This window comes from Procambarus clarkii, chromosome 60 (assembly GCF_040958095.1).
Source record: "Procambarus clarkii isolate CNS0578487 chromosome 60, FALCON_Pclarkii_2.0, whole genome shotgun sequence".
Taxonomy (NCBI): Eukaryota; Metazoa; Arthropoda; class Malacostraca; order Decapoda; family Cambaridae; genus Procambarus; species Procambarus clarkii.
In genome coordinates, this window is record NC_091209.1 from 15,839,426 (window position 1) to 15,857,154 (window position 17,729).

General features: G+C 36.2%; 1 protein-coding gene across 2 annotated transcripts in view; it reads right to left on the bottom strand.

The window, feature by feature from the left end:
* Positions 1-392: 392 nt before the first annotated feature.
* LOC123766786 (6-phosphofructo-2-kinase/fructose-2,6-bisphosphatase 1) overlaps positions 393-17,729 on the bottom strand; it is a 100,286-nt gene continuing 82,949 nt past the window's right edge. Inside the window, exon 11 of one of the 2 annotated variants that reach the window (XM_045756162.2) lies at positions 393-5,063. In XM_045756162.2, coding sequence (XP_045612118.1) covers positions 5,004-5,063 — 60 coding nt within the window. In that variant the 3' untranslated portion in view covers positions 393-5,003. Of the gene's footprint in view, positions 5,064-5,577; positions 16,959-17,729 lie in introns of those variants that run through there. The other variant, XM_045756161.2, reaches the window with a different exon arrangement.

The window sequence follows — 17,729 nt, forward strand, 5'->3', positions numbered from 1 at the left end:
TTGTTCACTTCACCCCCTACAGTTAGCAAGATTCTAGTCCTGGCTCACAGTAGGCAACAGATGGGTCATGGAGCCCTGATGGGTTGGGCTAAGGCTTGGTGGTACCAGTTCAGCTCAGAGCCACTGAAAGGTCACTCCTATAAAATAGATTTAATTGTTGCTACTGCTGTGCACATTATATACTGCCACAGTTGAGGACCTCCCAGATACAAATAAGTGATTCTTCACCTGCCACTGCCCTTTCCATGTAACATTTTATGTTTGTATAAATATACATTATAGAACTTTTTATCTTTACTTCCCCAACAACCTCAAACATGAGAGGGCTGGTTATGGAAATATTAAGATTTTTTTTATTAATCAATAGAAGGTTATTATAATAAAGCTTTAGATAAATTTTACTGGTTATATTTTCAGTATAAAAACTGAAATACAAAAATTACAGTTGCTTAAAGATTCAAGCATAAATGGTAAAAGTTTTGAATAAAAATTAACAAATAAATACATGTATTATGCTAATTACACAAAACCTAGTAGCTAGGAAAAAGTGTAGTTTTGTCATTGTTTAAAAGACTATGTTACTCATTCATCTCCACTTCTTAAACCTAATAGTAAAAGTTCTTGGTTGGGGAAAAATTATTTACGTTTTTGCCATAAACGACATGTCTATGCACACACACAGCCCACCAAGAGGTGGGAACTCCTGCATGCTGCAAGTGCCATGGTGGGAATACAAAGTTAAGCCCTTCAAAAAAATATGACTGTTTCCTTTGTCAAAAGGTGGAAGCACATTTAATGGCACTATTATATTTTGAAAATGATGCAGTGGACAAGCAATAATAATTTAGTGCATCAAGTTCATATTATTCACACATGTAGGCCTACCTATTTTACATCTCAGCAGTATGTATCTCTTTGCACTGCGGTATTGTACAATACCTGTGAGCATAAAATAATCATTAGTAGATACTGTTGCTCCGATGAGAATTACACAAATATGTACATTAAATAAAGTGATTTAATTCAACATTTTTAAAAGACTGCTTGCTTGAGGCTATTCTGTACTCTTTCTGTGAAGAAAATTTCCCCTAAGTAACTGTTAAACATATTTAACAGTAAACTGGAGTTCTTCAACCACAATTAATTTGCTTTAAAAAAATAAGTGCAACCCAACTCTTAAATTAGGATACAGTATTGAATAAGCAGGAAAAAGAAATAATTCTGTGATTCTTCATGTTCTCCAACAGTATTTCCAAAAAACAATTTTTCAAACATCAACAAATCACAGAGTGTTTGAAATGAAAGTATATCTGTAAAATATGATACAACACACAACCAAATAATACATTAATGTTCTTAAGAACACTGTAGTCAGTGTCTTCTTTATGAATTACAGAACTGTAGGTGAAGTGAGCTTTTTTACCATACACTTTTGCCTGCTTTCTCAATTTCTCAAAATTCATATGGTGTAGGCTAAAAGTAAATACAATGTATACGATTCTAAACATGCAGAGTTCACCAGGAATTTTTACCCGAATCTCATTCACATTAACTAATTTATTGTTACGGGCAGCCTAATAAATGCTTACGTAAGATTTTGTCCTTCAGATGTCATTTTTTTTTAACTAATATTACAGTACTGTGCTACGAAAGTTATGCATCTATGCAACAGACACCAAATATGTTATAGGAAATTTAGAATCTGCATAAAGCAATTGTGGAATTCAGAATCTTGAAGAATTATCTGTACAGTACGGTGTGGTATACAGCTCCTATACATTCAGGTACTGTACTGTATTGTATGTGCATTTATAAACACATTTATTGTACAACAAAATTCAGTGTAAGCAACTTGGAAGATTATTATTATAATGATCAAATTTGGGCATATAGAACTCAAGAGTTATTCAGTGCAGACCAATAATATGATTGTTATCATTCTAATTATTATTTAAAAAGATTGTGTATTTTAACTAGAGGTACACAATATGAAATCATACCTGCAGAATTTGCTAGATTCTAGAAGTAATCTAACTTCTAATATAATATACCAAAAGCACTTTTTTCGTAGGTAAAGTCATTTACTGCATTATTATATATGACAAATGCATCTGAAGGAAAATATAAAACTCAAGACTATCAACAGAGAGTAAAGACAAACCAAACATATTAATAACCAAGGAAAAGCTATTCTAAAATATATGTCATAAAATACAGTTTGTCAATGCAGTACTGTATATTATTTCACGATGCAAAGAAGACCACGGGAAATATGTGTGGTTGAAACACGTTAGAAAACAAACTGTCACCCTTTTCTATGAAGCAATTGTGCCACCTAAATTCTAACACCACCTATGCTTTCCTACTAAACAACTACGTATATACATTAATGTACTATGAGCTGTTTGATACGCCAACAAGATTATGCTCATTACTAGATTTTATAAACTCTGCAATCACACAACAAATGTTGTTTATTCTAATTGTCTCCAGATGGAAGAGCAGTCTTTTTTTTTGTATTTCATAAACTTGCATGTTTGATTATAATCAAAACTTTTTTTTTTCCAGAGCCATGAGTCTGCTTCCAAAGTCAAACTATACATTATGTTAAGTTAGAAATAGGGCCTCTTGGCCCTTTTATCAAACCTAGAAATAGGGCCTCATCAATAACACACAAATAATTTACAAGCCTCTTCCTTAATAGTCAACTCTATTCATTATACCATACTTAAATATGTTAAACAAAGAAACCCTAATTACTTTATTTGTACTCCATTTCTCAAGTCATATTGACTTTAGATTTTCATATACTGTACTCTCAGGTCCATTTTACAGTACTGTATCCCTAAAGTACCTACAAAAATAGCTATTTTACACATTTTCTTAATTCTTTCTCAAACAGATGAATAAATTAATATGTACTGTACTTGAAAGCAAAAAAATACATGTACACAGTCTGGTGAACAGTGTCATTAGTATCTATTGTACTCAAATGCAACAAGATGATTGTGTATGATAGGACTGAACCCATATTCCTGAACCTCCTCAGAGACACGCACAAGTCCAGGAAAACGTGTTCAATCCCATTGACCAGCTACAAAATTTTCTCATTGGTACATCACAGGTGTGCAAGATGACACCTATTCATCACAGATGATGCAGACTGTGCACATACAGTATATATATGTATATGTATGTGTATGTGTATGTGTGTGTGTGTGTGTGTGTGTGTGTGTGTGTGTGTGTGTGTGTGTGTGTGTGTGTGTGTGTGCATGCGTGCGTGCACACACACATGCATGCTCACATGTAATAAACTGCTTGAAGTGCAGTTCTATACATTTCAGTTACAGTATTTGCCGGCATACAAGACACACTTTTTATTTTTAAATGTATAAAAAAATTGTCCTGCATTTAATGCAGCCATATTACGGATGGGAGACTGAGCGCCGTAGGCTAGGGAGCCAGACGAGCATACTGGGCAAGTTCGCTAGGCACAAAAATCTTTGCTAATAATAAAAGTATTGAAAACAAGCCAAATTATTACAGTAAATTGTGTTACTAATAATAACATATTGAAAACAAGCTGAGTTATCGCAGTCTGTTATTACAGTACAAACTTAGGAAACGTCGGCAGTTATGCAAGAAGCTCACATCATCTCACCACCTTACCCAGCATACATAACCCACACCTGACATATGTCATATATTATTTAACGACCATGTTACCTTTAAGAATCCAGAACCCATGAGTTACAGCCCTGCTCCTGTGCCAGGTCATAGCTAAGCCACTACGGGCTCACCGTAGCCCGTGCTACTTGAAACTTTTCTTCCAAGTAGCTGAACCTAAAACAACAACAACTTTAAGAAACATTTATTCATTATCTAAATGAAAAATGCTCCTAGAAATTTTAAAGGAATGTTAAACTTTCATCAGCCTGTCAGGCATTTGCAATGAATGAATGACAACAAATCTAGAACGCTTTGATGGTGCACCAGCACGGGGAGCGCTACCCTGGTGGCCTGATGCGGCAACACAAAACATCACATCCAGAAATACAAGTTTCACATCCTGTTTATCAATCTCTTGCCCAAAATATAAACAACTATACAGCTGTTCTTAGAGGAGGTAGGAGCAGGGGTACAAAATCCACTTTAAAATATATTTCAATACATGTATGATGAAACATGCTAAAAGTTTTTTCCACAAAATATCCTTGTAAAATAGGTGTGTCCTATGTGAGAGTGAGTCTTTTACACCGGCAAATACTGTAACTATGTAATTTTTAACTTGCATTTGCATCTTTTGTTTTAATAATTAAGCAACAATTTACTTATTAAAGTTTAGTTTCTACACACAGAAACCATGGATATTTCATCATTTTACTATGGTTATCTCTATCCCATTTCCCACTGTCAATTGGTGGGAACTGTTATAGTAACTGAAAATTATGCTTTTGAGATATGGTATCTATTTTAATATTGTTTTCAATATTATCAATAAATATTTCATACATTCAAGACAAGACCACCTGCAGCAGCTCTATCAAATTTTGGGGAGCTAAAAAATTGGCTAAGACTTTTGAAATCTAATCTAGTGGGGTCTATAGCTTCAAGTAAGGGGCTACAGCCTCTCCATAAAACTGGCACTAAAAGATCAGAGCAATAGAGCTTTGTATTTTGTTCCACCACCTAGTGACCCCTTAAGAAAATATTGTGATCAACCTGTTCTCTCACTTAATATGTTGTATTTTTGACAGAAGCGACCAATCTGTCAAAAATGCAACGTATTAGGAAAAAAATTAAAGCAAAATAATTTTAAAGTTTTCTGTGCATCGGCCACGTTAGGTCTGGTGGGTTGCTAGGGTTCGTACATTTCTGGTTGGGTGAACTAGTTATATTCTTTGACAGCAAATCGAGAGAACAGGCAGAATCACAAGCAATGCATTTTTGGATAGTTGAGCAGCTGTTGATGTTTTGCGTCAATGTCAGCAGTGATGTGGAGCTCAGTAGTGGGAAGGAACAGTGACGAGAGCATCCTTGGGATTCCTTCCAATGCTGCAGTCCTGTGGGGATAAAGTATTACAGCCCATAATGTTGGCTGTGCACTGATATAAAAACTCAAATATAGCTTCACATGAGTGTTTTTAAGAGAAATCATCTGGTACCGAGATTTTATAACAAATATATTCAATGCAAAACTCAAATATGCCTTTCAATATTTGAAATTATTTGTTTAATGGATATCTTGCTTTAAATCTGCCATTATTTTGTTACTAAAAAAATGATTTTACTAAGAAAATATCTAATAGCTTCAACTGTTGTCTAAATATGCCTACATAGATTGAGAGTTTAAAAAATACAGTAAAAGAAAGTGTCAGATGAGCTGGAAAATGCAGCATATTTTATAAAGTCAGAACATCAGACACCTGCAAAGCATGGGGTTTCAATGCATAAAAAGCTATATGTATATGCTTAAGGAATTCCTGTTAATTGCACTGCTGTGACACCTAGGTTCAGTTCCTAAGCAAGTAATCATTAAACCACAAAGAAAAACAAAATCAGGAAAACTAATAAGCATTATTATTAATTTCATGATTTATTGCACAAAGACATATGGCACATAAAATATTGCTTATGGAAGCCACTAAATTTTAACAATTAGGTAGTTCATAATCTATAATTTTATTGCAGATACGTATTAACAATTTCTACTTGTAAGCAGAAATACTGTGCCACAGTAACATCTATGACATGGCTCTAATTAGGATGATCAAGGGCCAAGCTTAACAATTTCTCTATCTCTGATGCCTACCTCTGAGGAAGCAGCTCCAGCATGTCTTCAGGCAGGCATTTTATAACGAAATCTTAAACAGTTTTATGTCGTGTACCCTCGTATGTTTTTTCTTGTACTGTATGTATGCCAACAATTTTCCTTTCTATGGTGCTGGTTGTATACCAATCATTAACTCCTTGGCATTCACTTAGAATATACAGTATGTTCTTGCAATTGTGTTCAACAATCTCTGCATAACCATACCATTCTAAAGAACAGGCATTTGTGCTAGTCAACTCACTACTCTACTTCTCGTGTCTTTGTCTGCCATTCAGCATCTTCCATACACTTCCCCATTACTGTATTTATTCCACCCCATTTACTGATACCACAAGTATTTCATAAACAGCTAATTTCAACAGCCTGTATTAGCTCATTATTTCATAATTATGTATTGCTTCAACACATTGGGGTTGGCAGGAGTGTCATGTCACAATCATATTTTTCCTATGTATACTTTAGTAACAAACCTATGTAATTAAATTCCTTGACCTTTACCAAAGCTTCATCCTCCATTTCAGTTTAACATTCCATCATATTGTGTTTGTGTATTCTGCAAGGTGTAGTAAAATCCCCAACTCTACCCCTGTTGTCTTTCAAAAGCCACCAACTCACTTCTACAGTACTATACTGACATTTAACAATACTGTATATTTCTTCCACTGGAGAATGTGCTGAACTCATCACTTGCACTCTCTTACTACTGATACATAACATAGTCTTGCTCCAATGTTTACTTCATACCTTCCACTCAATCTCCCAATCACTTTTACACTTTTTCATTTGTTACAAATGGACTGTACTTCACCTAGCAGTTCCCTACAGTATACATTTTCCAAATCTTACACAATCTTTGTTTAATAAAGTTCTTATCTGCACGTTCTTGACCTTTCCTAAAACCTCTTTCCTCATCTTACCTCAATTCACTTACCCTCTCAACATAAAACTTCTTTCATGCATTATTACTTCCTCACTCTCCTATTTATTATATAATTTATCACTGTTTATTTCTACCCTTAACATTCCTTCTCTACACATGCATACAAAGGTACTTTCTGAATAATCTAGCAATGAGGCAATCAAAAGTGCTTCCTATCCTCTTGCTAATAAAATTATTTAGCATTTTACTATAAATCTTGAGCATAAATGGTATGTGAACTACTACAATGCCAGTAACTCAAATGAGAAGGATTAATTCCATAAAAGTCAAGATAAAAGTAAGTTTATCATTAAAAGAATGTGCTCAGCTAGTATGGCTATGCAGAACTGCATATAACAGAATATAAGAGGTCCTAGCAATCATATGGGATGACAATACGAGAGCGAAAGACATATGATGAACAATATCAACAGAGTCAAATTCACAAGGATTTTATCGAGGGACAAACGATTCGAAGGAACAACATTAAAACAAAATTTTTTCCATCCTCAAAATCGGGATGTAAGGTGCAGGCCTGTTTCATTAAATGCCTATGAGTTAATCACGTGTGGCAAGAAACATTTCCCACTTCATGTTTCAGAGAAAGGTCATGGGAATAAATCACATTTAATAGTACATAATTTGTTATTTGTAATAGCCAACCATCTATCTTTCCAACAGCTGCAGATTCCTTCATTAATGATAGGGTAAATATCTGAGTAAGGAATTCATGTCTGGGAGACAGGCCAGGCACGACAGGGCTCTAGCAGTGGCATCCATGAGATTATGGAGACAACACTAATATGAATGGGAACCCATCAAAAGTCAATCTTCTGTAAATGAAAAGTAACTCTTAGAGCACACAAAAAATACATTAAGCTCTACAGTAACAATACTTGTCTGTGGGAAGGCAGCACATAAATATTTTCATCAGGAAAAAATGGAGAATGCCAATGCCATCATATTTCAATCTATCTTTACATAAAACAACAATACATGGATGACAGTGAAAGTGTTCAAGGAAAAGGTATTTTAAGACAGAGACTTACAGTACAAGCCTTCACCATAAGGCTGTAGCAACTACATCAGATTACTGTAGAAGCTACATCAGCACTGTTAGTAAGTACTACTAGATCCACACACCTTCACCAGTCAACAAGCAGCGTTGGTCTGAACTGAGCCAGTGGACAGATACACAAGGTCACGAGAGCACAACATCGAGATCATTGCCAGTTCATCGCCAACAGTACCACCACAGAGCAGCCAGGAGCAACACCACCTTGATCTGCCTTTATCCAGCCGTCTCAGATAGACAGAAGACTTGGCCTACAGCTGCCAGCCGTAACCTGACTGCCACCAGCTGAGATTTGACATAGCTGTCACCTTCACTCTACAGTCTCATCTTGTGGTACGCTGTGTTCCAACACCATATATCAACCATTTTGACCATATTTTACCATACTGTGTGTTTACTATTCTGTCAGGGTACCTAAAAGAATTCAGACACCCTCAATTTATAGTCAAATCATCTCCACAGTACAAGGCTTTAACAAGTGGGGTTCTCCACTAGGGCACAGTGCGAGGGGACACATCAGAAGGCCATGCAGAGATGAATTCTGGAATGCATTTAAGTGAATTATGTTCACCCTTTGGAACTTCATTCTCAGTGTAAAGTAGCTATTTTCTGATGGATATACAAAATATTTGTACATCGCTGGACATTGTATACCAAAAGAAACATTTTTAGTTTGAGCTGCTGAAATCAGCAATAGTCTTCTTTCTCTTGAGTTTATCATTATATTTACTATATAGCTCCTTGGTACCTTGTACTGAAAGATAAGTGGGTGTAATTACAGGATGAGAGGTGTCCAGTCTTCCCAGTACTCTGTCATATAAAACTTTAAACTACTGATAGTTTTGCCCTCCACAGCCTTCTTACTTAACTGGTTCCAACCTTCTACCACTATTTGCAAAGGATACCTCTAATAATTTTTGGCGCCTTTGTTTCCTTAGCTTGATTCTATGATCTCTTGTTCCGAAAGTTACAGCGTTCAAGAATTCTTCTTTATAAATTTTGTAAATTCTTGTTTCTATTTTGTATGTAATTATCATATTACCTCTTTCTTTTATCTTCCAGCTTTGGCATACAGTATTTAACTCCTTAAGCCTTTCCTCGTAGCTCTTGTTTTTCAGTTCCAGAAGCCATTTAGTGGCATATCTTTGTTCTTTTCCAGTTTCTTTGTGTATTTCTTAAGCAGATCAATATGCATACAATACACAAGTTACCCTTACTAAATCATCTGTGTGTGTGTGTGTGGGGGGGGGGGGGGGCACACTGTTATCCAGTGGCATTGCCATGGGAGAGCTGGTATGTGGCTGTATTTATTTGAGTGTTATTTGTTTTGGTCACAGGCTACCCTCACGCTTTCATGTCCTTGAGGAAAGAGATTAAATTAGGCTTGGCCACCAGCTCTTGCCTTGACATTTAAGCCTCCTCTTGGTATTGTACTAGGCCAGACATCCTAGTTCCAGCCAATAGTTTTGCTTCATGTTAATTATTGTATAACTATACAGTGACTGAACAAAGGCTGCAAAGTGCAGCATTTACATTTCTGGATTTAGAATCAGTTCTATCTTGGTGCGAGTTCTATTCGCTGCATGTAGGTTACAGACCTGCTCGAATTACCTTCTCAGCAGTCTGCTTATAAAGCCACTGGTAAGCTACAGCTTGTGCAGTGATGCATCAATGCTGGAGATCTCGGATTACAGATTTCTGAGGACATGGCCCCTCTGGTTCAGTCAACTTGTAAGTTGATACACCTCAAAATTGAAGGGGCTGTGTTTGAACCCTAAATGACTATGGTGTTATCTTTAAAAGAGCTTGCAGGATGCCTGCAAGCCCTGCAAATGTCCTGGAACCTTCTTTCCTGCAAGCCCTTTTAAAGAAAACACCATAGTTATTTAGGGTTCAAACACAGCCCCTTCAATTTTGAGGTGTCTCAACTTACAAGTTGACTGAACCAGAAGGGCCATGTCCTCAGAAATCTGTAATCCGAGATCTCCGGCATTGATGCATCACCGCACAAGCTGCAGCTTACTGGTGGCTTTATAATATATATATATAAATAAATAAATAAGATGAAATGCTATGAGAGAATGTTTGTCAAAGTCTTCAGTCAGATAAGTGCCAACTTTTCAATTTATACACCAGGATATTTTGTGTATATACAGAGTCATATGTTCATATATAGTGATTCACATGCTCATATATATTGACTCACATGCATATATAGTGACCCGCATGCTCCTACTGTATATTGTGACAACACTACCAACACCAACTATACAGTTTAAACAAAAATTATACATTTGGCAGTCTAGAGTAAGTGCATTCCAAAACAATGAGCAAACTGCAAATAAATTTGGAGTGCTACTCAGGATTCTAACCCTGGCCAGCTGCTGCTGAATATGCTACTTGGTTATCAGTGACAGATCATCTAGCAGTGCGCTTTAATCATTTTCTACTTTATTATTAGTTCTAAGCTTTGCCTGGTCAAGAAAGTCTTCTTGAGCAGCAGGCTTTTGCTGAAGTGCAGGAGAATGTATGCTGATAGCATTCTAGGTGGTGAAAGTTTTAATGTGCCTGACTATATTACATGCCAGTGACCAAGATAGTTTTCATGCATATACGACATGCATAATATTCTGATTATCTGAAGGCTTAATTATCTAATAGTATAAACTTTTACTACACCTTCAATGATTAAACCTGCTGACAAAAATACTGAATGCATATAAAAACAAATGTTGAAATGAAATACAGTAATGTAATTTGAAATACAAAAATAATGAAATACAGTAATGTAATTTGAACTACAATATTCGTGACTATAAAATTTACTGAAACAAATAATATGAGGATAAATTCCCTTTATCAGTCTTAGGGTTAACTTCATATGGAATTAAATATTAAAGTCATTGACGAAGTTTCAGGTCAACTGGCTAATAAGGGGATCTTAATTCTTATTTACTATGTCTGGTAAGCAAGCCCCAAAGAAATAGGGGAAGAAATATAAGAAATATAGATTAAATACTCAAAAAAAAGATGCCCCCATCTAATTTATGATATATGTCACACTCAATAGCACTACCATGCTCCAGCTGGACATCCACGACAGCACCAAACCTCTTCCTACAACTAAATGCGTCTTCACTCCCTCTTAAACATATTTCCTCTAGCCTCATTTCCTACTACTTGTCAAACATTGTTCATGTCTGAACTATATGATGCATTCTGGTTACCTATGAGCAAGTAACGTGAAGAGGCTGCATGTAACAAGGCTCGTGACCGACTCAGATTATATACCAGAACATACCCGAGGGCGACTAATACTAGTGGCCTCGACGAGGACAGGAAGCCGGCGGCTTGTCAACGGTCTAATTATAGCCCCTATATTTTAAGGTTATCTTGAGATGATTTCGGGGCTTTTAGTGTCCCCGCGGCCCGGTCCTCGACCAGGCCGCGGGGACACTAAAAAACAGCTACTCCACAAAATCCGGAAAAAGCACTAAACCAGTATGACTGTATAGCACTTAGACGGGATATGAGGACAAGGAGTTAGGATAGAATGGATGAAAGGAATGATGCCCAACTACTTGGACAGTCAAGGACTGAATGCCAAACTGCAAGAAGCAAGGCCAGTGAATTCAAAGTCACTCGCCACGTGTTCAACTGGCCGCCACCACCACCACCAGGTGTAAGCTTATCACTATCACCTACACAAATTGTTTTCAACAAGTTGTGTATCGTTTTATACATTGTTTTTTATTCATGAGTGACAAGCAGGGAGGTGTAAAAAGGACTTTGGGGGGTAGGATGGGGAGGGGTCCTGAAAATTACAAGTAACCAATGAGCCTTGTAACCATTTAATGGCTCAGATAATTAAAAGTTGAACATCATGGTAAGCATGACAAATATATCATTGACAAAACTAATTAAAAAATTTGGAATATGGCGATTCAAGCACAGGAGGCGATCGCGTAATGAGATTGGTGCCATTTAAAGGTCAATGATTACTGAAAGTCACACTACACATACCTTACAAACTAACCCACAACCATAAACAACAATGTTTTGAGATTGTATATCTTAGCATAATAACAATATAATTCAATATTTTATGAATCTATATACTGGTATTTAAAATATTTCATCTGAAACAAGATTAATTAATACAATAACAAATATAAATGCATGATAATTCTAACAGATCTCAGAGCTTTAAGACACTCCGCACAATATTGTATTTGAATATTATCCAAGCTTCAAGTGGTGTTGCAAGCAATGCATTGTGGGATGCGTACCATACAATTTATACTGTATACATACTGCGCTTAACATTAAATTAAGAAAAGGCTTTATTGAAGGCAATGGCCTGGAAAGCCTTTACCAAATCTAATTTCCTAAAGGCTTAATAATATAAATATCCATGAAGTCCACTGTGCTCATAACAGAACCAATCAAAGCATGACTTACTTTTACATCAAAATAATGTATGTTGTACTCTATTGTAATTATAAACCTTATATATTAAACAGAAGCACTGAACTTATTTAAATGTTTGAAGCATTGCACTGTGGCCATAAACTGTAAAATGTTAGTGTACATTACTTCTATTTTGTATTTAATGTTTTGGATCTCAAGAGTAACCTATGTCTACCATAAGATAATAAACATTATACACACAGAAATCACAATAGCGTGATGCATCAAATGAGCAAATCTACAAAGGCCGTGAAGAGGATTCACGATCCAAGTAAATTCAGTAGAATTTATGGTTGCAATTCTTTTACCATGTCGTAGTTCAGTCGATTAGGGCAGCGCCTGGGATGCTCTCGGACGCAGGTTCGAATCCTCGTCACGGCCCTTGTGGATTTGTTAATAAACATTATATGTTTCAGTCTCACATGGAGCCTAAAGAAAAGGACCCCTCCCCCTGTAGAACCAAAAATCTACTGCGTATATGGTATATTAAACACACACAATTTCTATACAGTAATACCTATATTGTACTAAATCACCAAAGAATATTAGGTAATCACAGATAATGGGATATGGTTGACACAGTGATCATTTGCACAGATCTAGTAACTCGAGGGAACAGATGTTGATAACTGCTGAATGGGCAGTTACAGGTCTAGTAACTCAAGGGTACAGATGTTGATAACTGCTGAATAGGCAGTTACAGGTCTAGTAACTCAAGGGGTACAGAATTTAATAACTGCTGAAGAGGCAGTTACAGGTCTAGTAACTCAAGGTTACAGACTTTGATAACTGCTGAAGAGGCGGTTACTTCAAATGTGGTTTAGATTAGTGTCTGGACTTTTGTACGTTAAAGCCATGCTACTTCTAAAAACCAAACTGGTTAACAAACATTAACCCAAACGAGGGAAGTATTACTTTACGCCATACACCATCTGTGGTAGTAAAAACAGACTCGTGAATTGGCCAACTTGTAAATACTACCGATCTCTGTATTGCGAGTGGCCATTTTGTCCTAGCTGGAGACCTAGATCATAACAGAAATATAGATTGAGTTTCAAGAGTAAAGTCTGAGCTAGGCTATGATATAAAGTAACCAGTTTGTTGTAAATAACAAACTATGATTTGCTACATTCAGTCAATCAAGTTTGATGTTTGTAATATAATTAAGATTATAACAGACAATAAACAATCTGTTTAGAAACAAAATTGACTAAACATGATGAAATAATATTTGCAACTTTAACCCTTGCATTTCTGACAAAACCACTTTTTCTTCTTAATTAAAAATAAATAAATATTTGCTTTTCTGTGACTAATTTTAAAGTAAAATTTGTTACTGGCTAATTGTTAATGTTTACTGGCTAATATTTGTACCATCACAAGATCATATAAATGAGATGTATATATGTAGCTCTAAGTAAGAGAATACAATACTCTTTCCAGTTCACATGGTCATTACAAAATAAAGCATAGTGTAATGAATTCCTTAATTTTCCTGCAACTTTCTGGTGGCTATTATAAACTGGTATTATTTTGCCCTATAAAACCAAAACTGCACATGGAATGCAAAATGGCCCCTTGAAAAGTAAAATGATAGTTTACGGTTACGTACAACAGCACAAGAATTAAGATACTGTAATAGAATGCATGAGCTTGACAAGGCACAGTGGCCATCCAACCACTGTACCTTGGCATGTCAATGGTTTGGATTTTGATGCCGTGAAACGGTATACCGACTGAACTGGGGTGATTCAATGAGTATAAAGATGGAATGTCTACAGGGAATGTTGCACAGATGGTGTGTTGCATACAGGGTGATGTAGTAAGCATGGAGTGGCGGTGGCATTTGTAAGGGTTGTACTACAGTAGTTATAGAGGTGGTAGTATTCTCTCAATCACAACAGCAAAATAGACATCATAAGGTGCACAAATTCAGAAGAACCGAGTGTAATTTAAAGAGTCTTGGATTGCTCTGTGAACAGTATCTTCACTTGTTACTCTATTTAGTTTCCAGTATCAAGAGTCAAAGATTCAGTAACTCTATAGGAATGCTTTATGGTGTTTTGTAAATAATAGTCTGATTATTACACACGCACTGACGATATCACTTACTAGTCCAAAGATATAAAGTGAGAAAGGAACAAAAGTTTGTTTTATAATCAAAAGTTGCATGTGGAACAAACAAATTTTTGTTTTGAAAAACAAAAAAAAAATGAGGCGTCATAAGCAGAATTGTGTAAGTGGCATAACATGTATTTTTGCAAAAATATACTAGATTTTTCATAAATATAATATATTTTACTAATAAACATTGTGTAAAATTCTAAAAGATCCTACATGTTATATTACCGAGTGAATATGGAGCAATTTCCCACAATGCATAGCTGACATTCACCATCATTTAACATTTTACCCTGAAAAATAGCTAGTGTACTATGGTTCATAAAATATATGCTTTTCTACCTCAGTGTCTCAGTTATACAGGATGCCATTATCCAGAGTCTCCATTACCCAATACATAGTACAGTATTACATTATGATCGCTATGTTTTCCTACTTCACTGGTAAATATTGGTGTCAAGAATACTCTCCCACGTACTTAAAGGGACGTCACATTGGGGTGATAAGTATGTGTAGGAGAGACTCAGTGTCGTACAGGGCTATGTCATTTCATCAACAGAAGTCCCCCCGACACTTCTAGCGACTTTATTCAATCCATCAGACAGGGTTCACTGGGACCCATTTGAACTCTTGGAATTCAAAATCCTAAATTCCATCTCCTTCCATTTTTATCTCCTGATAAAAACAAGACAGAATACACTAAATATACATTCCGATCTTGGCGTAAAAACAAAACTGCCACATGTTAATATCTTAGTGCAAGTAAAACACACAGAGTTGCCAGTTACAGTGGTAGAAGGAAGGCCACAGGGACACGCTACCCTTAAGAGCACCCAGTTTGTTACCAGTAACAGAAGACCAGCAATCCTGCCAACGGGCTCGGATTGAGAAATAAATAACTTGGTAGTAGTCGAAATAAAGAACACTTTTGCAGGAAATGGGATAAGTGAGAATAGCCTCCTTTGTGGCAGCATCCTCACATTCATTATAGGAAACACCAATATGGCTGGGAACCCAGTAAAACTCGACTGTCTTAAATCTGCTGGAGATAAGAAACAGCCAATATTGAATTTTGACGACCACAGGATGGACAGAATTAACTACCAAGGTATTATAATTGCGAGAAAATCTTTTGGAGCAGTGCGGTGAATCTCAGGTTACTGGTCTCACCACATAAAACCAGAAGGCATGGCAGGATATGCAAAATAGTCCCATTGAAAAGGAGAGGTGCTTTTCACAGCAGGTAAGCTGTGAGAGAACTCAATCAACATCAAAAGCTCAAGACTTTTCAACACTCTCCCACTACACATAAGGGGACACATGACAGCAAATTACTGGCCGACCTCTCAGTGTTCAAAAGTCACATCATACATCAGGATGCAAGCTACTGCATCAAACAGCCTTGTAGACCAGGGGCCAGATTCACAAAGCAGTTACGCAAGCATTTACGAACCTATACATCTTTCGCAATCTTTGGCAGCTTTGTTTACAATTCCTAAACAGTTAATGAGCTCCGAAGTACCAGGAGGCTGTTTATAACAATACCAACAGTTGATTGGGAAGTTTTCAGTCTTGTAAACTGTTTAATAAATGTAACCAAAGCCGTCAAAGATTGAGGAAAGATGTACACATTCGTAAATACTGTACTTGTGTAATTGCTTCGTGAATCTGGTCTTTGACCACCAACCAGGAGACCTGGTCAGAAACCAGGCTGTGGGGACGTTTACCTTCAAAATCTTCGTAAGGTAACCATAAGGAAAGGTCACCCCAAGTTGCATGCATTACCCACTAGACCATTGTGAGCTAATGGGTAATGCATGAATATGGAAGTCACTTGCTGAGACACGGGTTCAGTTCCACTGCTTTACTTATAAATACTTTCTCACAGATATATCACGCTATTGTGTTTTAATTTTGAATAACGATTCTGTTATGACAGGTCCTGTATTACCGAGTCCTGGGTAGAGCATATTTTTACTTAATTATCTATTACATCTGTTACCTATCACGACCTTTTTGTAACAGATAACATTAAACAATATAATCAAGATTAAACATTTATATGATAAGATAATTACAACATATCAACAGTAGGAGAGATACCATGTTCATCTTAAAAGTCAATCTGAGCTAGTAAGTAATTCCAAATTTATTATAAAAAAATATTCCCAGTTTTATAATTGTTATAATAAATTTTAGTTAGTTTCACTTAAATGTATATTATTATAATTTATTATGAGCACGAGTGAAAGTCTGTGATTAATTCTTCATGCTCTACAGTATGAAGAATTAAATTTTAAATTTTATTCCCGTGGTCGCCTAAATGCCGAGAGGGCACGGGCTGACTCCGGTAAATGAGCACCTCCCACTGCCCCAAGTTGACTATTCATGTCATCTTCAATGCTGAATGGTCTATTGTCATGCACAGACAATCCCTCCACTAGTCCTTGTAACACACTGACTTGCACTCCATCTATTACGTCTCCGTCACTAGATGCTCCCTGCATGTCTTCCTCCTTGCCTTCATCACTGCGCGTCATCTATAATAACACAGGTGCCCGGGCCATCACGTAAACATGAGGATAAAAAGGGGCAAGCCATACAAAGCTCATTCATCATATTCACAAAGTTACTGTCTTGTAAACAGTTTTAATATTTTCCAGTATCATTAAATGATTAATGAAATTCTTTTTCATTCATCTATGGGAAAATAATAACATCAACCACATGACAGCAAATTACAGAAACTATACGCATATGAAGAATGAGTTCAAAGTATTTCAAAATGACTGCAAATTGTATTAAAAAGTAATGCAATTCAAAATATTAACAGAACTACAGTGCTATAAATTAACACATACAATTCCTGCTCTGATACATAAAGATACATATTTTGTTCTTACAAATTAGGAACATCCAAGATCACTAATACCCAACACCAGTACTTTCCGAAGAACAAATGCAACAAACTTCAAATACAAAGTAGTCACACCAGTTTAAAAGACATACCAAGCTATTTCCCCCTCATTCCTACATCAAAACTCTTATGCACCCCAAGAGCCGCCACACAAATATTGGTTTTACATTTATGATTGCATAAAGTAAAGTCCTGGAGTGGGGGCGAGAGAAACATTTCAAAAGTTAATGTCGCTTAAAAAGGCTAGACAAAACTGATGATAAATCTGGTGGCAACAAATTGTATATTTAGCCATTTACATGGTATTTCTAATTTAAACACAAATATTGTTCATTATTTTTCCCCTATATTTCCCCACATTTTTCAATGCAGTTTGCCGCTAAGCAGGTTATTT